The 23,113-nt window shown below is 42.5% G+C and overlaps 1 protein-coding gene across 27 annotated transcripts in view; it reads left to right on the top strand.

The window, feature by feature from the left end:
• Nucleotides 1-23,113, top strand: part of ABLIM1 (actin binding LIM protein 1) — a 288,773-nt gene that overhangs the window by 107,617 nt on the left and 158,043 nt on the right. The window contains exon 1 of one of the 27 annotated variants that reach the window (XM_036222119.1): nucleotides 1,895-12,331. The exons of 25 other annotated variants lie outside the window; for them this stretch is intronic. In XM_036222119.1, coding sequence (XP_036078012.1) covers nucleotides 12,088-12,331 — 244 coding nt within the window. In that variant the 5' untranslated portion in view covers nucleotides 1,895-12,087. Of the gene's footprint in view, nucleotides 1-1,894; nucleotides 12,332-23,113 lie in introns of those variants that run through there. One more of the 27 variants, XM_016146404.2, reaches the window with a different exon arrangement.

Raw genomic sequence — 23,113 nt, 5'->3', positions numbered from 1 at the left:
TATAACCCTGGATTAAACAAAGAGTTCTTTATAAGAAGCAAAAGCGAGTCCTTGCCATGGAAGAGTTGCTAAACCGAATTTTATTAAAATGAGGAACTGTTTATTTAAAGACATCATTAGGAAAATGCAAAGACAAGCCAACATCTAAGAGAAGCAAGTGGCATTATGATTGCCTGAAAAAGTACTTTTATCTAATGCCCATCAAGAACTCCTACAAATCAATAAGAAAAAGGCTGATCATCCATACTTTGCAAAGATATATACTTCACAAAATTGCCAATGAGCATATCAAAAATATCTAACCGTCATTAGTCACCATCAAAATGCAATTGAAAAACCCAGTTAGACACTTGTTCATCTATCGGAATGGCTAAAATTATAGGGACTGATAATATTGATAAGAAGTCTTGGTGAGGATGTGGATTGATTGGAATGCCCCTGCACTGCCGGCAGAAATATAAGGTAAACTAATCACTTGGGGAAAGTGTTTGGGGGCATCTTCAAAAGTTAACATACATCTTGTTGACCTAGGTATATATTCAAGAGAAATGAGAGAGTATGTCTACTCACAATAACAGTCATAGTAGTTTTATTCATAATAGCCCCAAACTGGAAAAACCCAAATGTCCCCAAACAGGAGAATAGATAAATTAATTGTGATGCTTTCTTTCCGTGAACTATTACCCTACAAAAACAAAACTAAAAATAAAACCACTGATACACATGACATGGGTAAATTGAACAGGCATTACCTGAGCAAAAGGAACTGAATGCAGAAGAGGACTTACCGTACGAATTATCCTGAAGTTCGAAAGCTGGCCAAGCTAATCCACTATGATCAGTCGAGTAGGGGGAATGGAATACAACACCGACTGGGATTCAAGGGAACCTTCTAGGGTGTGAGGAATGTTCTAGATCTTGATCTGGGTGGTCATCACATCGTTGCACACATGTAAAACTTCACTGTGCCATATACTTGAGATTAGTGGACTTGACTGCATATAACATACGTTTCAATAAAAAAATTTACATGAAAAATTAAAACAATAGGTTTGAATGATAGAGGGGAAAGTTTTGATAAACCAGAGTTATAAATTGCATATGTAATGTCATCTGAACTACATAAAAAATTTCATAGAAAAAAAAATGAAAGAAAGTATACTGAAGAATTAACAGTGGTTTCTGGATGTTAGATATGTTATCTCCATTTCTTTATAATTTTCAATGTTTCCCAGATTTTCTCTAATGAAGTATATTACTTCGATATCAGAAAATGAAATGGAGAAAACTGTAGCTAAAAATATATTTGACATGACTTGACCCTCCATTAGAAATTAAGCTTTAAAATTTAGGGGTAAAGTAGCAATTAAGAGAGGGGCAGATTCAGAGGGTCGTGATTTAGAGGCGGCTTCGTGGAGCAGTAAACCTAAGAGGAGCTAGGGCAGCATTTAGGAAAGGAAGTGTTTGAAGGCAAGGATGGGGGTTGGTCAGTTACCCTTGTGTGATGTCTCCTTAAGCCCATGTTCTTCAGCCTAAATCAGCCTGACTTTGCTTCTGTCCACTTCATGGATTCCACGGTCCTTCAAGCATGTAATTGCCTTTGCTTCAACACTAACATAATGATCTTTTAAGCCATTTGTAATTTTTATTTTTTAAAAAAGCTCTTTTCCTATCCTTATTATTTTTAGGCAATATCATGTGCTCCTGTTCTCTATTTTAAGGCTGCCCTTTCCCCTCCTGCTTCCCCATATGCCAATGGGAGTTTAAAAATTAACTATGCCAAGCCATTTCCTCCTCCTGAAAAACAAATATATAAAAGAATCCCAGACACACAGACACATACACACTTGCGCGTGAGCTCGCGCGCACACGCGCTCTCTTTCTCTCTCTCTCTCTCTCTCTCTCTCTCTCTCTCTCTCTCTCTCACACACACACACACACACACACACACACACACACACACCTCCAAATGATCCATCTGTCCTGCTGAAGACATCTACCACCCACCTCATCCTGGTACAGGCTATTTTTGTTTGCTTTGTTTTGAGGGCTCCTATGTTGGAAGCCTTTAAAGAGTACTTTGGTTTCCATCTGAAAATAAAAAGCAAAGCCCTTTATTCTTCTATTTTGTAACTGTTGCAGGGCTGTGTGCAAAGAAATGCTCAATAAATACTGATTGAATCGCCTTCATACAGATCACAGCCTATGCCACTGTTGGATTTTCTGTGCACATTTTTACTGATGCGTGTACATTTGTAATCATGAAGCGAACTGCGCAAGGGGCAATGTACTTTAGAATTTGATATTTTTCTATATCTGTTTTCTGCAAACCTGTATCCTTTTAGGTGAGTTTAATCACTACATTTTTAAATTCTCTGTGACAAAAGATGAATTGAAGCCTTCTTTAAGTGCTTTTTTTTTTTTTTTTTTTAACTGCTTTTCTTTTCTTGGCAGGGTAAGTAATAGCATTATGCTGTGTTACTGGAAATTTCAATCAATAAAATATATGTGTCTTTAATTAGAATGCTAGGAAGTACTGCTGAGTCGGGCCATTTAGTTAATGCAAAATGTGGAGTTCAAGAGTTTCTGCGCAGAGGGTCAGTGTGAGTACATCAAGTCTCGTTGGGCAATTTTAATATTTTTTCCCAGATAACCTACATGAAGTATTTGTTTTAAGGTCCAATGTTCATAAATATTAGCAAAGCACCTCTCCTGAAGCAGACACAGAAATGAGCGAGACCACCTTTGCTTTCGAGGAGTTCATGGTCCAGTGACTTGTTCTCTCTCTCATCCACTCCGGTGGAAAGCCCATACTTTGGTGGACATCTTCAGTTGTGACTTCTCCCCTGAGATCCGGAGCAGCATTCCCAGTTATGTTCCGGATGTCTCCATGGATGTTCTGATGATGTCTTAAACTTGATATTACATCTGAGATTAGTTCATTATCACCTCCTTCCACCAGAACTCATACTCTTTCCTACGTCTCTTGTCTCGATGACTTTACTTTTTTCTAATCACTCAGGCACTAATCTTTGGAATTCTAACCACACCCCTTACATTAAAGATCTAGTTCCTCCTTAGTAAGCAACTATATCCTTTGATTGTCGCCGTTTGTCCATTAGAGTCTCCTTCCATAATCACTGACCCTCTTCGGTGTGGCTGAGTGTATGAATCCGTGCAAGAGAGGGATGGCTCGGTGGGGTACTCTACATTTGTGGGAAGATCTTAGAACTATCTCGCTTCCCTTCTCTCCTAATAACTTTGTCTTAATCCACTTGCTCCTTGGTTGTCAAAACGACCCATCTCTCTCCCCACCTCAACCTCAGCAAGGTCCTCTCCGTTTTCCTCCTCCCAAGTGCTGGTGCATAATTGATTACTCTCCCATTTCCACTTCCTTTTTGGATTCAGTGTTTCCAGAGACGCACAGCTCTTCCGATGGATTCCCTTCTCCAACTGCTGCCCCTTCTAATTTAGCACAGTCTGAAGTTTCCCCATTCCGAACACCGGCCACCCAGGTACCCGCCCCCCAAATCGTGGCCTGCCCCAATCAATAACATGGCATCAACACCGGAATGCTTTGGGACTCCAAGAGTAGGTAACGCATTTGTTCTGATTTCCAAAAGTTTGTGAAAGGGATGTTTACCATGGGGCAGTAACACCCAAGTTATGATTTATATCATGTTGGAAAGAAGCTGTGATTTTTGCATTAGGGGAGATAAGAGGTAAAACTTAGTGGCGAAACTCGGATGAATATGCTGATCAAAAGAAGCTACAGGCAAAAGGATACCTACTGGATAGTCTTATTTATATGAAGTTTTAGAATGTGCAAAAATGGTGCTGGAAGTCACAGCAGTGGCTACTTCTGGTTTGAGGGTGGGGACTGACTGGGAAGGCACACAAGGAAACCTTCTGAGGTGTAACTTCACCGAGACGTGGCTTACACGGGCAAACGCACTTGCCAGACTCACTGGATCGTTAACCTAAGATCTATACTTTTCGTTGTCTGCATCTATTACCTTAATTTCACAAAAGAAACAAAATTAAGGGAAACACTGCAGAGTAATATGTATAACAGTATCCTACTAGTGATTAAAGATAAAAGATTATATAATGTAGGTATAAGCGAAATAATATAATGGAGGAAGGACGAGCTCTTGTATTTGTGTCAAGGAAAAAAAATATGGTAAAGTTTGCTCTGGAAGAGCTGCTAGAATACACTCAGTTTTGGGGACCACACAGCCGCTTTTGCAGTGGTTCATAACAGAGATGCCAGAATTAAAGTTCAGTTTTACAGATGAGAAGGTATGACTCTTTTATGTGAAACATTCCATGCTTCTAAAGATCTTCCATCCCACTGCCTTCCCCCAGTACCTGAAGGAAATCACAACAGTTTGTTTTAAGCTTGGGTGAGGGGGAGGGTTTACACCACAGGTTTGAAATAACTAAAACACAGGTTCCAGACTGGTAGCCTGACGGCTATGGCAGGTCCGTGAACGTGTTCTGTTTTGTTTGTTTTTATTTGGCATAGGGGTGAGGGGTGGAATATGTAGAGTCTCTCTTTTTTTTTTAATTAGTTGCAAATGTTTGCAACTTAGGAGATTTCGCATAAAAATCTGAACATCTGGCAATGGTTGGCTTGCTCTCCAAAACAGCAGAGATCGCTTGAGTCTGAGTAGTGGCTCCTTTGGGTGGGGAATGTGTTTGACACGTATATCTCAGGACCGACCTACGGCCTCAATCATTGTTTCGATGTCTATTTTTAGCCCTATGAGTATTTGAATTTGCCGCCTTAGAGTTAACATTTGTTGAAGTCTTCTGTGTCTAAGAACTACAAAAGGCTTTAGTGGACGCATAATGGAGACTATCGCTATATCGATTTTACAGACAAGGTGATCAAGGTTTAAGTAAGCGAAAGACTCACCTAGGTTGCACAGAAGTGAGTAGCAAAGCCAGGACTTAAAAGGTTTTTTTTTCTTTTTTTTTTACTCCAAATCCCGTGCATTTACCAACCACATTGTTCTTCTTTATTTTCAACCTTGGTTTTACCCATTATTTAGTACTTCCCTCTGGTCAGTTGAGTTCTCATTGGTTTCCTCATGACTTATTTTGATAGAATAATACTTGGTCTCGAAACTCTCTTGATTTTGTTTCCCTAGTGGTTAAAAAAAAAAACCCTGCACATTTATGTGTATTATTTACTGATTAAAAAATACAATTGCATTATTTAATATTATGTGTACTTTAAAGCACATGAATATTTAAAACTGTTAAAGAATGAGATTTTATATACATGAGCTAGAATTTTCTTTCTACACTGAATAGATTATGTTTTAGGAATTGCATACTCTAATTTGGCAACTAGTAGAAGAAATGATTCCTGCACCATGACTCTGCCTGAAAGCATCTTTCATATCAGACTCCCAATTTTTATCCAATAAATTGGCCCTTCCAGATAATGGGTACAGCGAAAAGTCACCAGATCCACCCAGACTATGGAAAGACAAGAAAAAGTTCGTTAGAAACTGTAGCCACATTTAAAACACTGTTCTAAAACCTTTGCAGTCCTAAACTTCCGGATAGCCAAAGGCATCTTTTATGCATCCTGAAGCCTTGGATTTGCCTTTGGGGAGTTTGGGTTCTCTTCAAACATCTAATTCTGACTGTGGGTTTTATTTGGATAGAAGCAGCATCCTCCGGGGTCTCAGTTTCTCAGTCTGAGATGTGGGGGCTCCATGTTCCACCACCTCATTTCACAGGAACTGCCGCCATGATTAACAAATCTGTGCTTATATTAAGTACTTGGATGACATCAAGGGCTGAGAGAGGCTGCTAATGAATCAGTGTGAGATGCATTTGTGGGTCCACATCAAGAGCCTTCCCAGAGTTCTGACACTCTAAAGAAAGAAAGAATGGCAGTGAGCAGCCTGTCCAGAGGCATGTTTTGTGTTTGCTCAAAGATAATGCCATATTCTCTAACTAGAGTTGTTTGGTTGCATGTGGATGGATAGCTCTTTCCTTCTAAGACCTTATCTATGCTCCCTGACCCCTATCCTATCATCGTGTGTGATCCCAATAAAACTTTCTTCTGGAGCATTCTTTTCTGCCTTACCCTAATCCTTTTGTTTTCTTAGTAAGTTTTTCCTCTTCGAGGTCTAGATCGAACATTTTATTCTGCACAAATCATCCCACCAGCATCGGGCCGACTCAGTCTTTCCTTCTCGTGTACTTTTGAAATATCAGAGCATGGAGGGGGGACATATTGGACAATTGGACCCCCCCCGCCACAGACTTCCTAGCGGGCTAAATTTTTTGTGTGCCCTTCATTGTTGGGGTCATAACAGGAGTACATAAAATTGTCCCTGTAAATTGTGAAACATAAGCCACTTCTCATTCTGAAATATGTTTTCTTCGGTTAAGACAGAAAATTAAAAGGTACCACTAACCATTTTTAAAATTTCTAAACCAACCACCCCCACCCCCAACCTTTTGCTGCTGTTACTACACACTGGGGCTGTATTTAGCAAGTTGCAGTACGGTTAGGCATATGCATGCCTCCCTCTCCTGCTAATTCATGTGCTCCTTGAGAGCCCCTGTCTTATTCATCATTAAGGCAGCTAACACCTGACACTCATTGTAGGCACTCAGTAAATGTTTGTGCAGTGAAGATAGCTCCCTTAAAGACTGGAGGAAAGCCTGACGCTGATTTTAATCAGGTCTCCTTATCTACCTTACATGTAGTTAGAACTACAGGGAGTTCCTCTTTGAAGTCAAAATTTAAGTCCAGAGATTAATGAACTCAAGAAAAGGCCCCGACTATGACACGGTCAGGAAATAGATGATTTGGATGTTTGACATTTTCTAGCAAATTAATGGGGAACATGGGGTTTGCCAGAGAGTGGAGCTATTCTGTGTTGAGATAGATGAATTATAAATACTTTCACCTGTGCCCTTGGAAACGCTTCCCTGTGCACTTTTCCGTCCCAGAGGGCCGTGGAGGGGGAGCGGGAGCGGGCAGCCCTCACGCCTGCCCCAGGGCCAGCACCGCCGTCAGCAGAGGCGGGAAGAGTGCTGGTGCTGGCGTTTCTGGGTCTGCCCAGCTATTTTCCCCACCAGCAAGGAAGGCCTGTCTCCTGATGGCCAACCACTGGGACAGCTTCCTATGACCACAGTCGGCCTGGGCCTCTCAGCCGTGTGCCTGCCCCTTAGTGCCGCCCAGTTCAGTGACAATTAGATACGCTCTGACCAGCAGGAGGATGATTACATCCTATAACTGCATATGTGGGAATAGTTCTCGGACAATTGGTATAGAATGTATACATTTTCCTCTTCTGTTAAAGCAGTTACTAGTGATGAAAGTGAGTTTTGTCTTTGATATCCGACTTTTGTCCAAATATTGGGTACTCATATTTCATAGTGACTTCTTATTGAGAATTGTCAAATTCTCTTTACAAGGCACTGAGCATCTAGCACGTGTAGAGTCCTATGTAAAGGAAACACATTGGCAAAGTTAAGACTATTTCCCCAGTAGGGGAACTAAGACAGTCTCCAGGTAACCGTATTATAAGGCAGGAGATAAAAAATGCCACAACAGAGCCACTATTTGGGGACAAGCCAGGGAGAAATTGATTCTCATGGGAGTGATTCTGAAAGGCTTGATGGCCGAGGTAACAGTCGAGTGGCATTTTAAAGCACAGGTGGATTTTCAGAAGGATCAGATGGGAGAACGGTGAGGAATTTCGGGAACAGATTAAAAAACCCAGGAAGGATTAAGGGTCTCTCATGACGCAGAGAAGGGTTGGCAGCTGGAGGAGACCACAGCCTGGTGGGTTGTGACTGATACGTGGTCAGGAGCAGCCCTGCAATGCGATGGGAGAGGTTCCTGAGGCAGCCTTGCCTAACGTATGGGATTTGAGCTGGGGCGATGCCAGGGACCTTCCCAGGTTATTCCCATCTGCAGCTATTTCTTTGAAGTCGTTCTGAGGGTGGCCGTCACCACCATTTGGAAATCTTGCTTAAGGAGGGCGCTGTCAGAGAGTAACCTGAGACGCTTGCTGTCTGTTAAACTAATTATGCTTCGCCCCTCAGAGGGCCTTGATGCTCTCAACCCCGAATGCTCAGCAGATTTTATGTAGTATCTGAATTATTAATGGAGATGATATGGAAGAGGGGGCTTGGCTGCTCGTTCCATTTTGAGCAGCTCTTGGGCGGGTGGCATTACGGGAAGAGAGGCAGCTGCCTTGCAGAATGATGGACGAAGCAGGCCTTCCAGAGGAACCCTACCCAGACGGGAGCCTATGCGAGTATGCTCAGAAAATCACAGCCTGCTTTGGAGGGATGGGTAAGACCCCTTAAGCGTTGGGCTTTGCAGAGGAGATGCCCCAGGCTGATGATGCAGATGAAGAGAAGGTTCAAACTTAAGACTCGTTGGTGGCAGGGGTCAGGAATAGCTGCTGGAGCAGGAGAACCACAGATGGGCTCAGATGTGGGTGTCCGGAAGTCCCACTGCGCCCTTTCCGCGGAGCCCCACGCTTACAAAGCTGCCGTTTCTCTGCTAAATCTGTTCTACTCAGCAACCAAGATCATTCTGAGTATTGTGAGCTACTTCAGGTGTTTTTGATGGTGTCCTGCTGAGAAATTTGGTTTGCTCATTTCCGAATTTAAAAAAAAAAAAAAAAAGCAAGCAACCCTTTGTCACTGATGAAGCCACAGGCTGTGAATTCAGATCATTTTCTCTCTTAATATTTTTTTTTTCTTATCAGGAAGATTGTACCAGATGATTTAAAGGGGGAGGGGAACATTTGTCTGAATTTTTTTTTTTTAAAAAAAGGACCTAACTCATTACATAGAATAAAATTAAAGTCAGAGTTGATTTGTGGAGAACTGCTGTGGGAATTGACCTATGACTGGAGAATTCAGAGCAGTGTGCGAGGCATTGGTACCATGAGCACTGCATAGCCCCAAATGCCTGGCCTGAGGCCGGGTTTAGTGCATTACTGAGGTCCTACGGTGTGCAAAGGCAGCGTGCTCAGAGCCTCTCAAGGCCGGTTGAACTGAGTGCATTCGCCCACAGACTGTTTCTTTCCATAGTCTATCATAGAAGAGTTTGTTTAGGGGCAATGGAAATAGCAGGATTAGGGACGTCCTATCCGATAAAATACGCAGGTCAGCAAAATCTTGGGTGAAAGTGAAGCATTCGTAATTCGTAATTGGCTTTGTAGTGCAGTGCATTGTGATGCCTTGTCGTATAACCACATAAACTGTCAAAAAAAAAAAAACACTACCCTCCTTCGAAAAAGCTGTGACTGACTGATGTGGGCTGTGAAAAGAGGCTGATGTTCATACAGCAGTGGGGAAAACGGGCCTGTTTGAGCTCCTTTGGAGGTCTTCTCCATACTGGGCCGTCATGCTATAGTTTACTGTTAGGCGGATACTTACGATTGGAGGCTTGGCCTCTGTTGGTGGTTACCCTGAATTTATGGAAGAGTTAGGTTAAGAACTCTGGGAACCCTGGAAAGTGGAACTTAGTTCACAGGTGCCCATTCTCACTCCTGTTTCCAGTCTCCAAGCACCTAGCATCTGAACCCCTAACCCTGTCCACCACCTGAAAAAGGAGTTAGCCCCTCACATCTGCACACAATCAGACTCTCCTTAGAAGCAAACAAGCCTCTTTTACCTCATCACCTTTATTTATGGTCCACAATTAGTGTACTTTCTGTCCTGGCCTAAAATTCATAAAATATATTAAACTTCTTACATATAATTATTTTATTGAAGAAGAATTTTTTTTTCTTTTGCAGTCTGTCAGAACACAATTGCTTCTTGAACTAAATGTGTGGATCAGCAAATGTCAAAAAATGTAGGGGTGACCTGAATATGTTCTGCTGGTAAAACAGCTGAGCACTAAGGTAGAGTCCATGCTATAGAATTTAAGTGGGAAATGATTGCTGAGTTTAGGGACCAAGAAGGCAAAGCAGCTGAGTCATGGAATAGTAACACTTTTTTCGCTGTTATTCAGAAGATGCTGGATTTGAAGAAAACGATCATCTTATCTGTCTAAATTCCGTATTTATGTGTCTGTAGTGTGCACAAGAGCCTGTGTTTAAAGTGTCCGCATCCAGCTTTATTATATAAACACACGTACGTGTTTCACAAACAAGTCAGGTGAATACATAAGCAGATAGAGCTGCTCGCGTTCTCCGTTCACGAGGAGCGGAGCTGTAGGAAACTGACCACAGGGAGAGGGGTGGATGGTGCAGGGCAGAGGTCCCCACACCGCGCTGTTTATCACACAAATGCTCTAGAAGAACCCAATGTCTGAGATAGGCCTCAGGCATCTGCGTTTTAAGCAGATGGGTCCAGGAACCACACTTTGGGAAATGTCGATAAAACGTCTTCCATCGTATATCCCAAGGCTCTTCAAAACAGGCGAGCAAGAACTAGGACACCTACAGGGTGTTTTCCCTGCTTTGTAAACTGTTTTTAGAGGAAGATGTTGGAAGGGTTTTCTTTCTTTTTTTTTTTTTTCTGGAGGCAATGTTGGATAAGGCTTGATTCTCCAAATTTGAGAACAGAAATTTTACCATGTGACTGAGGTAGCAGACTGCTTGCATATTTCTGCTCTCCCAAGCTCTACCCAAGTCTGGAAGCCTGTGAGATGTAGTCCATCCCCCCACCCCCCATCTCCACTGTGCTTGCTGTCAGGCTGGAATCGTTCTAGCAAATTCGGATTCTCTGGTTCTTGAACTCTGTTGCCAAATGCTGCATTAAAGATGAGGAGCTGGTAATGCTCGAAGTAAGGATGTCCTTCCTCTGCTTCATCCGTCTACAGCATTTGTGGAAGGAACAGTCATAGCTTTGGAGTTGGGAGACCTGGTTCCGCCATGGAAAAGCATCATGGGAAAGTCACTTGGCTTCTCCGAGACTTCCTTTTCTCACCTTAAAGTTAAGCCTTGTGCTTCCTGAGGCCTGGTCTGGGGAGTCGACGGGAGTGTAAGTTCCTGGGCTCCTCTGTCCGCAAAGAATCTCACCTGGAGGTTTGAGCCAGTACCACAGATTTTGCATTTTTTGAAAGCCCTACAGAAGATTCTTATGTGCAGTGATATCTGGGAACCGCTGGACCAGGTCATCTTCGAAGTCCTTTCCAGCCCCATAATTTTATGCTGTTTAAAGTGTGTGAGGGTTTTTAATGAAAAGGAAATTTTATTAGGACATAAAAGCCAAATGACAGGAGAAAGAATGAACGTGGCTTCATAAACCCCTCTGACGTGTGACTATTGCGTGGCTATAGATTGTCACATATTGTGCTTATTTAACCTTGCTGGCTGGATGTCAGAGGGTAAATAATACCAGGCTCGTCTTTTTGTATATCAGCACTCTAATGGCATGAGGGTCCTGCTAGCTTGTGACTGTGTGAAAACACGCAGCTGTCTGCCTACACAGTAATTAATTCTCTCTCCATCATGTGATTCTGCTAGAGATTCTGCATTAGCAGAAATCCCATGAAACAACCTTTAAGAATATAGCCCTGAATTAATGGAAAGACGGAGAAGGATTTCCATGGCACTAGAGGGAGTGGTTTCCTTCTAGAAAATGGAAAAGATTACTGTGGCCCAGAGCTGGCTTTGTTGCTAGTCAAAGCTGGAGAACTTTAATTGAGGTCTCCCCTCTGTGAGAACTTGGGATTACTACCTCGAGTTTTTACCGATCGGCATTTTTAGATTATATGCAATATGTGTATACAGGCCTTGACGGATTCCCAGTACGCTTACCAAATGGTATTGCATGTGGATTCCTTTAGACATCGTGGCTATGTCCTTTTTCCTGCTCTGGACGTTCATCGGGTTTTTGAATGTGCATTCATGTCTCAAACGGACATAGTCTTGAGCTCCCAGTAGCAGCTGTGGTTATACCTGATCATCTACGTCTATGGAGCCCTAAGCTCTCGAGAGTAATCACTTAAATACATCTTCCTTAATCGTCTTTGCTGGGCAGTGAGAAAACACAATCAGGGGCAAGGAGAGTTGTGGAGAGGCACAGCTCCTTGGGATCCTGGTGTCCCCTTCTCGTTTCTCCGTAATCCATGCCAAGATGCCTTCCTTCCTTGGTTTAAAGTGTCTGGGGAAATTGTGCAGCTCCGGGAAAAGCACAGTCGCGTCATCTGAGAGAACCAGCGCCAGGCGCTCGTGCAGAAGGAGGCTGGTTGTCGAGGATGTGAGTGTCACTGGGAGCCCCCGCCCCACTCACAGGCGCGCCACCGTCACCCAGCTGTGGTATCTACCTCCCGAGGTCAACTGTACGCTCGAGCACTTGTTTAAGAACTTTGATCCTTCGGGTAAGTGAAAGAGCCTGCTCTAGCCTTGGCTTTGTGTTTTGTGATGATCTTAATGATAAAGTGCTGTCTAGAACCCTTCTTCTAGAATGGAGACTTCCAAGGAAACACAGTTCTCGATATAAAATCGTGAGGGTGGGAGGCATGGAGAATGTCGCATTAGTGCAGCTGTGGAGCTCATTCTGAGGGTATGTGTGTCTGTGATTTTATAACCTCAGTAATAAACGTGCCTCTTCCCAAGCTAAGAATCGTCAAAGTAGGAAGTGTGATGGGAAAGAAAGCTCTCCATCCGTAGATGCCATTCTTCAATGCCATAAAGGATGAACAGAAAAGACATATTCAGAGCAGCAGGTTGACATGAGTAAAGAGTGACCTGCAGGAGGTCCAGGTCTAATTTGTGTCACTACCTACGGAGGGCTCATCTTGTGAAATATTTAAAAAGAAGAGAAAAAGGAAGAGTGTATTATATCGGAAGAACTTGTTTAGTGAAGCACATTGGAACGTGGAGGCACCGCCTGAGGCAGCAGTGGCCAAAGCTCGCCTCAGTCGGGGGACAGGACAATTGCAGCTGGGAATTTTCAGACTCTGAAGTTTTCATGGTGCCTTTATAAATGATGGAGACACCTACCCAACTGCTCACTCCTTGTCCAAATCAGAGCCAGAAATCACACAGGGCGCAGAAAGCCACTAGACGTGGTCTCTACGGACATGAAAACGAGCCAAGTGAGCCAGAAAGCACAATATATGCCTGACAACTCTTAGCTAGAGAGGGAGGTGGAGCTGGATCAAGGTTAAGTGAGATGAGAGAGTTAACCTGTACTGCAGTGCTCTGTTTGGGTTGGTTTTGCGATGGACTTTTTAACAGTTTTGTTGAGAGATAATTCACATACCATACAACTCACTCATCTGAAGTCTATAACTCAATGATTTTTGCATATCCACTGACATGTACAACAATTACCATTTTAGAATTTTAGAATATGTTTATTGTCTCAAAAAGATACCTTGTACCCTTTAGCTTTACCCTACCCCCACCCCAACCTCCCCGTCCCCACCCCTCAGCCCTAAGAAATCACTAATCTACTTTCTGCCTCTATAGATGTCCCTATTCGGGACCTTTCATGTGAGTGGAATCATATAATATGTGGTCTTCAGGGTCTGGCTTCTTAGTGTGTTTTCTAGACTCATTCATATTGTAGCATGTGTCAGTACTTCCTTTCTTGTTATGGTTAAATAGTATTCACCACGTTTTGTAATATTCAACCCATTCATCAGTGAGCAGACGTTTGGATTGTTTCTGCCTTTTTCTATTATTAATATGGCTGCTATGAGCATTCATGTACAAGTTTTTGTGTGGACGTAAGTTTTCAGTTCTCATGGGTATATACTTAGGAAGAGAATTTCTGGGTAATCCTAACGTTTTACCATCTAAGGAACTCCCAGCCACAACGTTTTACATTCCCGCCAGCAGCGTATGAAGTTCCCAGTTTCTCCACAGCCTTGCCAGCACTTGTTATTATCTGGCCGTTCTGATGGGTATGAAGTAGTATCTCATATATGAGCTTTGACTGGGGACGGGGAGGAGCTGCCCAGCAGATCCGTGCCAAGGAAGGACAGGATACCTACCTGACAGATGGTGACGGTGACAGCTTCTTGGCTCTCTCACTCTCCAACAATCTTTACTTCATCCTTATCAGAGGAGCAAGGAATGGGGATAGAGAAAACGTGACTTCTGCCCCTGGCCCCCTGATAAGCTACCCTAGAAAAACTTTGTTCAGAACCAGTTGGCCATGCTTATTGCAATTTAGGGCATCTCTCTCAAATACCAGATTCGTATGCTGGCAGATACCTAAAATCCCTTTACTGAGTAAAAAAAAAAAAGGGGGGGGGGTTATTCCACAATTAGAAATAGATTTCTGCAGATTTCTGCTGGAGCTAACACTTTATTGTGAATGAGTTTGGTACTTCTACTGAACGCTTCTACAAAAGAGATTCAAATCAGATTCTTTGGAATGAGCTGTTGATGCTCATGACAGAGACAAATTCTGCCATTCAGAAAAGGCAGGAAGTCAAGGGAAGACCAAGTAAACTGTGGTTGAAGGAGTGTGTGCTGGACAATGGTTTGTCAGCAGTTTTAATCACAGGAGAACAAGGGAATAAACAGTGTCAGAGGGAGCCCTGGGTAAAGGTAGGGGAGCCGTTATGGAGATATTCGTGTCTTAGTGGAGGCAAATAAGGAAATCTGGGGGATTAGTTCAGTGTGTGGCTTTGGAGTTGGACATTCCAGAATCTAAGTCCCAGCTCATCTACTTACTAAATGTGTTGTTTTGGCAATTTAGTATCTCCAAGTCACAGTTTCCCCATCTTTAAGGTACCTGGAACAATGCATACCTTATATGATTGCTATGAGCAGGTCTGCCCATAGGATATATGTGTCACTGAGCAAGTATTTTTTGTGGGACCCCTGTCAATGTGTAGATTTGAGTTGCTCCAAATGAGTGTCAACAGCCCAATCTTGCTCAATCATGGGAAAGACATTCCACGCCAGCCTAAGGAAATGACTATCCATCAAACTCCCATCCTGGAATTGAACTAGTTCCAGGGTCCTGCAATAGCCCCATTGGTGAGCCCAGTAGCTCCTTGGGGCATCTGGTCAACCTTCTGCTCAGCACGGGAGAGAGGTAGAGGATAATCAGCGAAAGCTCCAAAGAGCTGGCTGGAGAGCCCAGCCTAGACAGCACTGCTGGCCCCAGCTGGTCCTAAGAAAGGCACTTAGACATTTTTGAGGAAGGTGTGGCCTCAGGGGAAGGGTCCCACTTGCCCAGGCCTAAGGGAGGAATTGATTATGAGGACAGGCATAGCAAAAGTGTTTGCTACAGTGGCACACGCAAGCATCCACTAAATTTTAGCTACAATAAAAATAGTTTATTATTTTAAGAAATAATAACAAAAAGCACAATAAAATAGTTAATTGTTTTAAAAAAGAATGATTTTTTTTGTTTGTTTGCCCGCCACTGCTGTGAAGCAGTAAAGGTCCAGTTTTTGTACTGCTGGGGCCCAGGACTATAAACACAACACAGGAAGTGGGATTCCCAGGAAGCCACGATGTGTGCTTAGAGCATCCTGTTTAGGACAGGTGCCTGGAGGAAGTGCGCCCTCCTGCAGTCATGCGTTTTCCTGTGCTAGTGAAGCCCCAGGGTGCTCAGGAGCAGCTCCTGGCAGGATGCTCAGTGTTATTTGGCAAAGGCCTCCGGCAGCTGCCAGAAAGAACTCAAGATGTTACGGCTTCCTGTTGTTGTCTGGTGCTCAACTCCTGTTTGAGTCGCATGGGGCTCCATGCTTTTCAGAGTGCCTCTACGTGTGCCTCCCCTTCGTCATGCTCAAAACAACCCTCGGAAGTCAGGGGGAAAGGAATTGTTTTCTCCATTTAAGAACAAAACAGGGATTGGCAAGAATCTGGGACCTGTTGACAAAGTAAGTATATCAGTGAACACAAAAAAATAACTTCTGCATATGGACGCAACTCTATTTCTGTGGGTGACTTAGATGCAGTGTCTTTCTAGAAAGTTGCCCTTCACCGAGGGCCTGCTATGTCTCAAACATTGTGCTTTATAATTTTCCCATTTACTGTTCCGAATACCTCAACAAAGCAAGTACTGCTTTTATCCCCATTTTACAAACGAGGAAACTACAGCATGTGCAGTGAAGAGACCTGCCAAAAGTCACATAGGTCGTGAGAAGAGCTAGATTTGGATGCAGGGTGGCCTGACACCCAAGTTCGTGGGCTTAACCATGATGCCGTATGACATCATCCTAGGAGTATAAGAACAGGTCACTCATGAGATCTGCTGACCGTTAGTACACTTAAAATTGGTAAATAGTAGTACTAATTAAGTACCTTAGCAACTCAAATTTGAAAATTAGCAAATATTTCTTTTCCCTATTTCATACATACAAGTGTCTGCATGGAGTTTTCTCCTCGCCCCACTGTAGGAACATAGCGAATGTTTCTGAACCTGTGTTTCTTTCTATCCCTCTGAGTTTTGGGTTTGGTACGAATGAAGGAGCATATTTAGGTTAATTACCTTCTTGACAAACAAACGGGAAGAGACCGGCGCTATTACCAAAAGCCCTACGGCTGTCTGGAAAGGGAAAGTGATTGTGTTGTCAGTGAGTCCACATCCAAAACAAAATGTCCTGGACTGGAGACCAGGGACAAAGCAGACGTGGCGGGTCCCCTCCCCGGAAAGCAGTTCATATTCCTGAAGATGGGAAGGTGGTTTTGTTCTGGTTCAAGCACCTGCCGTACCCAACTTTTTACATTCAGTACACCCCCGTGGATTGCCTTCTCTTGGGATGGTCCCCCCAAAACCCAGATCCTCAGATTTACCACATAACTGAGAGACCCTCACGGGTGTTTATATGTTGTTGTTTCTTGAAGTGATATCACCCTGTTTGTTATATGTTTACAACATATAACACTGTGATTTCATAACTTTTCATGTCCCTTTTAATCCCATTCACAGTCATTGATCCCAGCCCCATAGATTAGACGTGTATATCAAAGGGGTAGGAGGGCCTTGGGCACTGTGGGCTAAGACCACAAAGGACTTTGTTGTCCATAGTTCGAAGAGCATATTCCTCCAGGCTCTGTGAAGCTTCTCTATCATATCATCCTGGTGGTATTGAGACACTGTGTTGAGAAAACGTTTTTAATCCTTTGTAAAGCTCAGGCTCAACGGTGAAGACACTCTCTTACATTTGAAAGAAGTGTTTGACCCGGCCATGAAAAAAAAGTGACTCCTTGGAGACATGGCAAGGAGGAGTGTCTGGTTCCCCCTGCAGCCCTGCTCCCCTGACTAACGACTTAGCCTGGTGGCTGTTCAGAACACAGAGTAGTAACAGGACTCCAGTGCTTGCAGGGACGTGTGTTCCTCGTGGCCTCAGTTCCTCCAGCATGCCAGGCCACCACGGCCACGTGCCATTTGCTGATGGACTGTGCTCCCCTCCAAACAGCAGACTCACTTCGACTTTTATTCTACTGAGGACAGAAACAGTAGGCGGTGGACAGTTTCTCCTAGGTCTTAGGAAGACAGAGGACAGAGATTCGAGATTTCAGCTGTGTGATTAATTAAGCATTAGACAGTTTGATTATCATTTCCCAGAATCATAGTTTTAAGCTCTTGACAGTCAGGTCCTCCCCTTCAGTCATGTCCTACCATTAACCCCAAGCACCACCCAGACTTCTTTGTCACGATTGTTCAGAGGAAGCTTTCACCTTGGGCTTCCCACTGGACGTGCCGTTCAGCTGCCCGGCATACCCTCCGAGTTCCTCTGACTCTCTGACAGGGTTCACCTTAAGCTTTTCCTCCTCTGCACAGGCTCATCTTACCTCCTCCCTCTGCACTTCCATAGCACCCTGTGCGCATCGCTGTTAGGCCACCTATTTCTAAGCCCCTCTCTTTCAGTGCACCGTGAGCGCCTCTCTGAGGGTACAGAGGGGGCCACATTCATATTTTTGTTTCAGTATAGTACCTGGCACAGACATAGGCTGTGAGCGTGCGAGTAAATGCATGGATGAATGATTGCAAAACTCAAGTCACTACGTTAGAATACAATGGACATAAAATTACCTCCCTGCCTTCAAGTAGCTGAGGCTTGGAGAAGCAGTGTGGTGTGGTGGCCATGAATTCAGGACTGGGGGGTCAGACTCCCCTGCCAAGTTCAAAATCCAGCACCGCTCTTTTTAGTTGTGTGACCTGAACATGTTATTTCATACCTCTGAGCTTCAGTTTTATCAATGTAAAATGCGAATAATACTTCCTACATTGCGATAATATTATGAAGACAAGAAGAAAATATGAAAGAAAATATACTAGCATTTAGTAGGTTGTTGATAAAGATTTCTACCTTTTCCTCTTCTTCTCCCTATCCCAGATGCGTGAGAAGCTAAATAAATGGTTAGGTAATAAATATCATTATTTTTCAAAGAAAGGAAAGATAACTTGGGTCTGGTGTAGCTAGAGAAAGAGAAAATGGGATTTGAGCTGGACAGTAAATAAGATTTACCCAAAAAAGCGAGTAAAGGGAAAATAGCCCAATAATATGCGAGTAGAAAGAAAAAATAGAAGTAAAACTTTTTTTTTTTTTCTCACCTAGTTCCACTTCCTGACTCAGGCTGGTCCAGCCTTGTTTTGTTTTATTTCTTTGTTTTTATTTATTTATTCTTTAGGCCCAGGAATATGGACAAGTAACTATTTTTACAGGAAATTTTTCTATCTAATTTACTTCCTTGAGTAACTAACTATGCTGAAATAGCCCATTAGTTTTAATAATATGTACTTAAAAACTAATCTTACTTAAAGTCAAAGAGTAAGGCAGTCTAAGTTTATTGTTTGGCATCATTCTTATATCCTGGCTTTTAAAATTTTTTATTCTTAGTAAGAGTGGCTCACCTTCACAGAAACCCCTGATTTAGCATCATTTGATCCTCATGATTCTGGGGTATGAGCCAGTGCTTATGATTCTAGACTCCTGTTAACTTGGTGAATCAGCCATGAGTCTGGAATGACCCTAGGATACAAGATGAAGGCTTCCAGCAAGGAAGCTAGCACAGTCCACGTGCTGTTCATTAAGACGGAGAGGTCGCCAGGAGAGCAATGATTTTTCTCAAACTTCAGAAGGCCCTGCACCCAGAACACATTAGAGAAACCCTTCTCAGAATCAGAATTCATGGGACCTTCAAATTTAAATATGTCACAACTCTAGATGGTCAGTGGTGCCAGAGCCTCACGATAGGCCCTCAGTTGTGTTTGGTGGCTGTTTAGATACCTTTTCTCACCCATGTTCAGTAGCCATAAATGGCAACTGAAATGAATCAGAGGACTTCAGAGGTGTTCTGACTCACAGTGCCCAGAAAAATCTCTCTCGCAAAGGTTCGCCTGTGGCCCAGTGGAGAGGGAGGATTTTCATGACATATAATGGATCCCCATGGGATAAAGACGGGCTTGGGAAGAAAGGTCAAATAGTTGGGGTCACTGCCAGCACCCTGCCTTCTCCTTTTCTGTCCATTAGGGGCTGGATCATTGTTTAAGGTCATTTTTTGACATCACTAGAATATTCTAGGGTACTTAACGTTTGCTTTCCTTGTAGGACACTTCCCCAGGTCTATTTCCTATCACTCTTTCCCCTGAAGTGCTGTCATGTGATTCCAGTATGTAGCTGGATATGTTCATCTGTTATCTTTTCCTCAGGCCAGGCTTGTCCTTGAAGAGCACAGACATTTGGTAGCCCGCGCTCCCGCAGGGGTACTGGCTACTTGATAAATAACTGCCAAATCAGCGAGGTTTCAGTCTCTCCACCGTTATCATTGTTGGAAATCCTTTGTGACGTTAACTATGTTTAGTAATACTTCAAATGAACTTGATCTAACATAGATCCTGGTTCAATTGGTCTATTTTAAGAATTTAAAAAAAGGATACGAGCAACTACCTCCAACACGTTTCTTGACTGGCTTCTTTATCTGAATACCAGAGGTGAGCTAGGTCATTTTCTGTCTGTAGCAACTGGTGAAAAGATGTCGAACCCAACCAACTTTCTGGAACTCTTTCTGTATTTGAGGAGAACCACGTTCTACTTGAAGCTTTTCTCTATCTCTTTTGCGGAGTGGCAAGCATTCCTGCCTTTACACCTTTTTATAGCATGTTCTCAGTATTTCTGATTCTGGTCCCTTTCTACCTCTTTTTAGAGTCATTTAGGTACCTGTGCTATTTGCCCTACTAGAATGTATACTCATCGAAAGCTTAAGCTAGGCATCTTTGATGTGTACCACTGTCTGCCCTGAGGTGAAGTTTAATGTATTGTGGATCCTCAGTAAATATTTGCTAGCAAAATTATTGAGTTGGCAGTAATTTATTTCTCTTCATTTGTCCTTGATTTTTGCCCACTTTGCCTTCAGTTATGTGATGCTATGGCTTAATGCTGTTTTTGTGGTTTAGTCATTTTTTATGTTTTGTTTTGTTTTGTTTTTCCTGTGGGCAAATTTAATAACCACTGAAGTATATTGGTAAATGTTCACCACTTTTAGTATATTTTTTTCAGGAAGGGAAAACCATATTGTGTAATTCAGATCCAAAACCAAGAAGAATTTTAAGTTCTAAATATTTTCCTTCCTGTCTTCCCTCTAATTTTCCCAAACCCCAACAAATCCAATACATATGCAGAGTATTTTCCTTCTTGCTGGGGAATGGTGACAAGGGAGGAAGGGGAAAAAACCACCCTCTATACCTCTTACAAAACTATAGCCATCTTGGCATATGTTTTATAGTACTAGCACAATCTTTGGTTGAAGTGTAGCAATGTGTAGCTATTTACAATTTTTTAAAAAGAAAGCCTATGTATATATTTAAATACAACAGAATATTATTATAAAATGACATATTTCTACAGAGCTTGATAAATGTCATATTCACATCATTGCTCCTAAAACATAACCACAGGCTTTAAAGACATTGGGGCGGGGGGGACAGTTAGACATGTGGGCTCTGCAGCAGTTAGTTCTCTGACCCCCGTGACCAGAATTAATCCAAGTAGGCTCATTTAAATATTTTAAAGGGAGAAGCACTTTAGCACAGTGTGTGTGCATACAAATTCCATTGTGTTTGTACAATGAAATGATCCAATTAATTATTGACTCTCTTGAGAAAAAAAATAATACATTCTGTCCGATGAGCATATTTGGTCTCTTCAGAGTATTCTCTTTTGAATCTACCTTTGAAATCCAAAGTAGAGGACTAGTCAAAAGTGGTCAGTGGATCAAGACAAATTTTTCTTTTTTTTTAACCATAAAAATATGGACAATTGAGATTCTGTGTTGTTGAACTCTGCCCCAAAACAGACCCTGCCTGACTCAAAGATTTGAGGGCATATCATTTATTTGGAAGGTGATCCCAAGAAACACTGATAGTGAAGTGAAGCTAATAAAAGGTGAACTATCAAACTAGTTGCCAGTGTGAGCAGCCAAAACTCAAGTGATTGGGAGCTCTGGGAAATAGCATAGAATATGCCTCAGGGATATTTTAGCTAAGGGACGAGGAAGCCTGGGTATTTCTCTGCTGCCTCCCCATCTGCCATTGTGATATTTCTAGTTACCAGGCTTGACTCGTAGAAGTGAATGCCAAGGAGACGAGCAATCAAATGAGGGAGAAACATCTATGTGTAAGAACAGAGAGGTCTCCGAGAAACGCAAGAAATGCTGAACATTCAGGCCTCGGGAAGCATAGAATTCCAGGCCACTCCAGGCCCATCGGTTCAGTTCTAGGGAGTGTTCCATTCTCCTCCCTCCCAGTTGGCTTCCCCTGACACACTACCCCTCGGAATTTTAGCATCCGCATGTCTCTGCGAAGCCTGCCCCTGGCCTAGTCTTACTTGATCTTTTAATACAAATACCTGCCACTGACTGGACATTTCTGTATGTCTCTTGGTTCAGATTCCCAGGAGTAAAATTCTAATTGGCCCAGCCCATCTTTTTCAAGACAGGATATAAATTTTAAGTGTTCAACCCTCTGCTAAACGGGTTCCCATCCTCTCCCTCAGTGTCTACTAACAATTTATTCAGCCATGGCCAAAGTGAGGAGTCATATGGCCCAATGCCTACTCAAAAGAGGGGTAGAATGGGGACAGAAGAATGGAGGGGTCAAAGTACCCCCAAGGCATGCTATTTTACCTGGGCAAGACCCTATATTGATAAATGAAAATCTTGTCATGGGGAATGCTATGACATTTTCATGAATATGTATACTAAATAACTACAAAGAAAAATAAAACCATCTGTAACTATCTATCTTAGTACCAGCATATCATCTCTTTTTTTTTCTTTTTTCATTCAGCAACCTTTCTGAAACAAAGATGCTATGGAAATCCTAGATCTAAATAAATAAGCAACAATTCTGGTTCTTGCACTAAGAATCTGGATAGAATCAGTACAAAGATATATTTGCCTTGTGATACCCTTTACCTTTCCAAGTTCAAGAAACAAGAGTTGAAGTATGCAAACAGCATCGTCGTTAAGCAAAGATGCAGCAGTTGGGTGGTGTAATTTGAGACTGTTCTTTAAGATGCTTAGAGCAAAAATCCTGGACAATCTGGTGCAAATAACTTTTTTCCTGCTGTAAAAACAGGGACGGTATCACTCTAGGACTTCTCTCTTACTCACCTCCTGGGTTTTTTGGTGTATTATTGTTTTCTTATTGTTCTTTGCTTTTTTGTTCCAAACATTGCCATTTTCTTCTATAGCCATAATGCAGTAATTAGGGTATCTGTTTCATATTTAATAGAATTAACTGCTTACTGCTAGTCCTTTACCACAATATTTGTATTCCTGGGCTTATTTAACTCAGCTCTTCATGGGCTACATGTTGTTGTTAAGATGTTTTCCTAAGAAGGGTTTGTGGTGTTGTATTTCTTGTGTTTGTGGTAGTTTGCCATTGCCTTTATGTCTGAGCAACATTTTGGCTGACTGTAAGGTTCTTATACACACCTTCATTCCCACGAGACTTCCAGGTATTGCTCCATTATCTTCCATGCATCAACGTTGCTTTAGAGAAGTCTGAGGTCAGCCTGAGTTTTTCTCTTTTTCTGGGTGCTGGGTTTCTTCTGTCTCAGTATTCAGAGGATGATATCCTTTGAAATCCAGAAGCCTTGACTAGTACTTGGAGTTAGCATTCTACATCAAATTATGCCAAAATATTATATCTATCTCTTTAAATCTGCAAGTTCAAACCTATT

Source organism: Rousettus aegyptiacus, unplaced genomic scaffold (assembly GCF_014176215.1).
Source record: "Rousettus aegyptiacus isolate mRouAeg1 unplaced genomic scaffold, mRouAeg1.p scaffold_m13_p_6, whole genome shotgun sequence".
In the NCBI taxonomy this organism is placed as follows: Eukaryota; Metazoa; Chordata; class Mammalia; order Chiroptera; family Pteropodidae; genus Rousettus; species Rousettus aegyptiacus.
The sequence above is the reverse complement of the archived record's forward strand: the minus strand, read 5'-3'. Positions and strand labels throughout refer to the sequence as shown.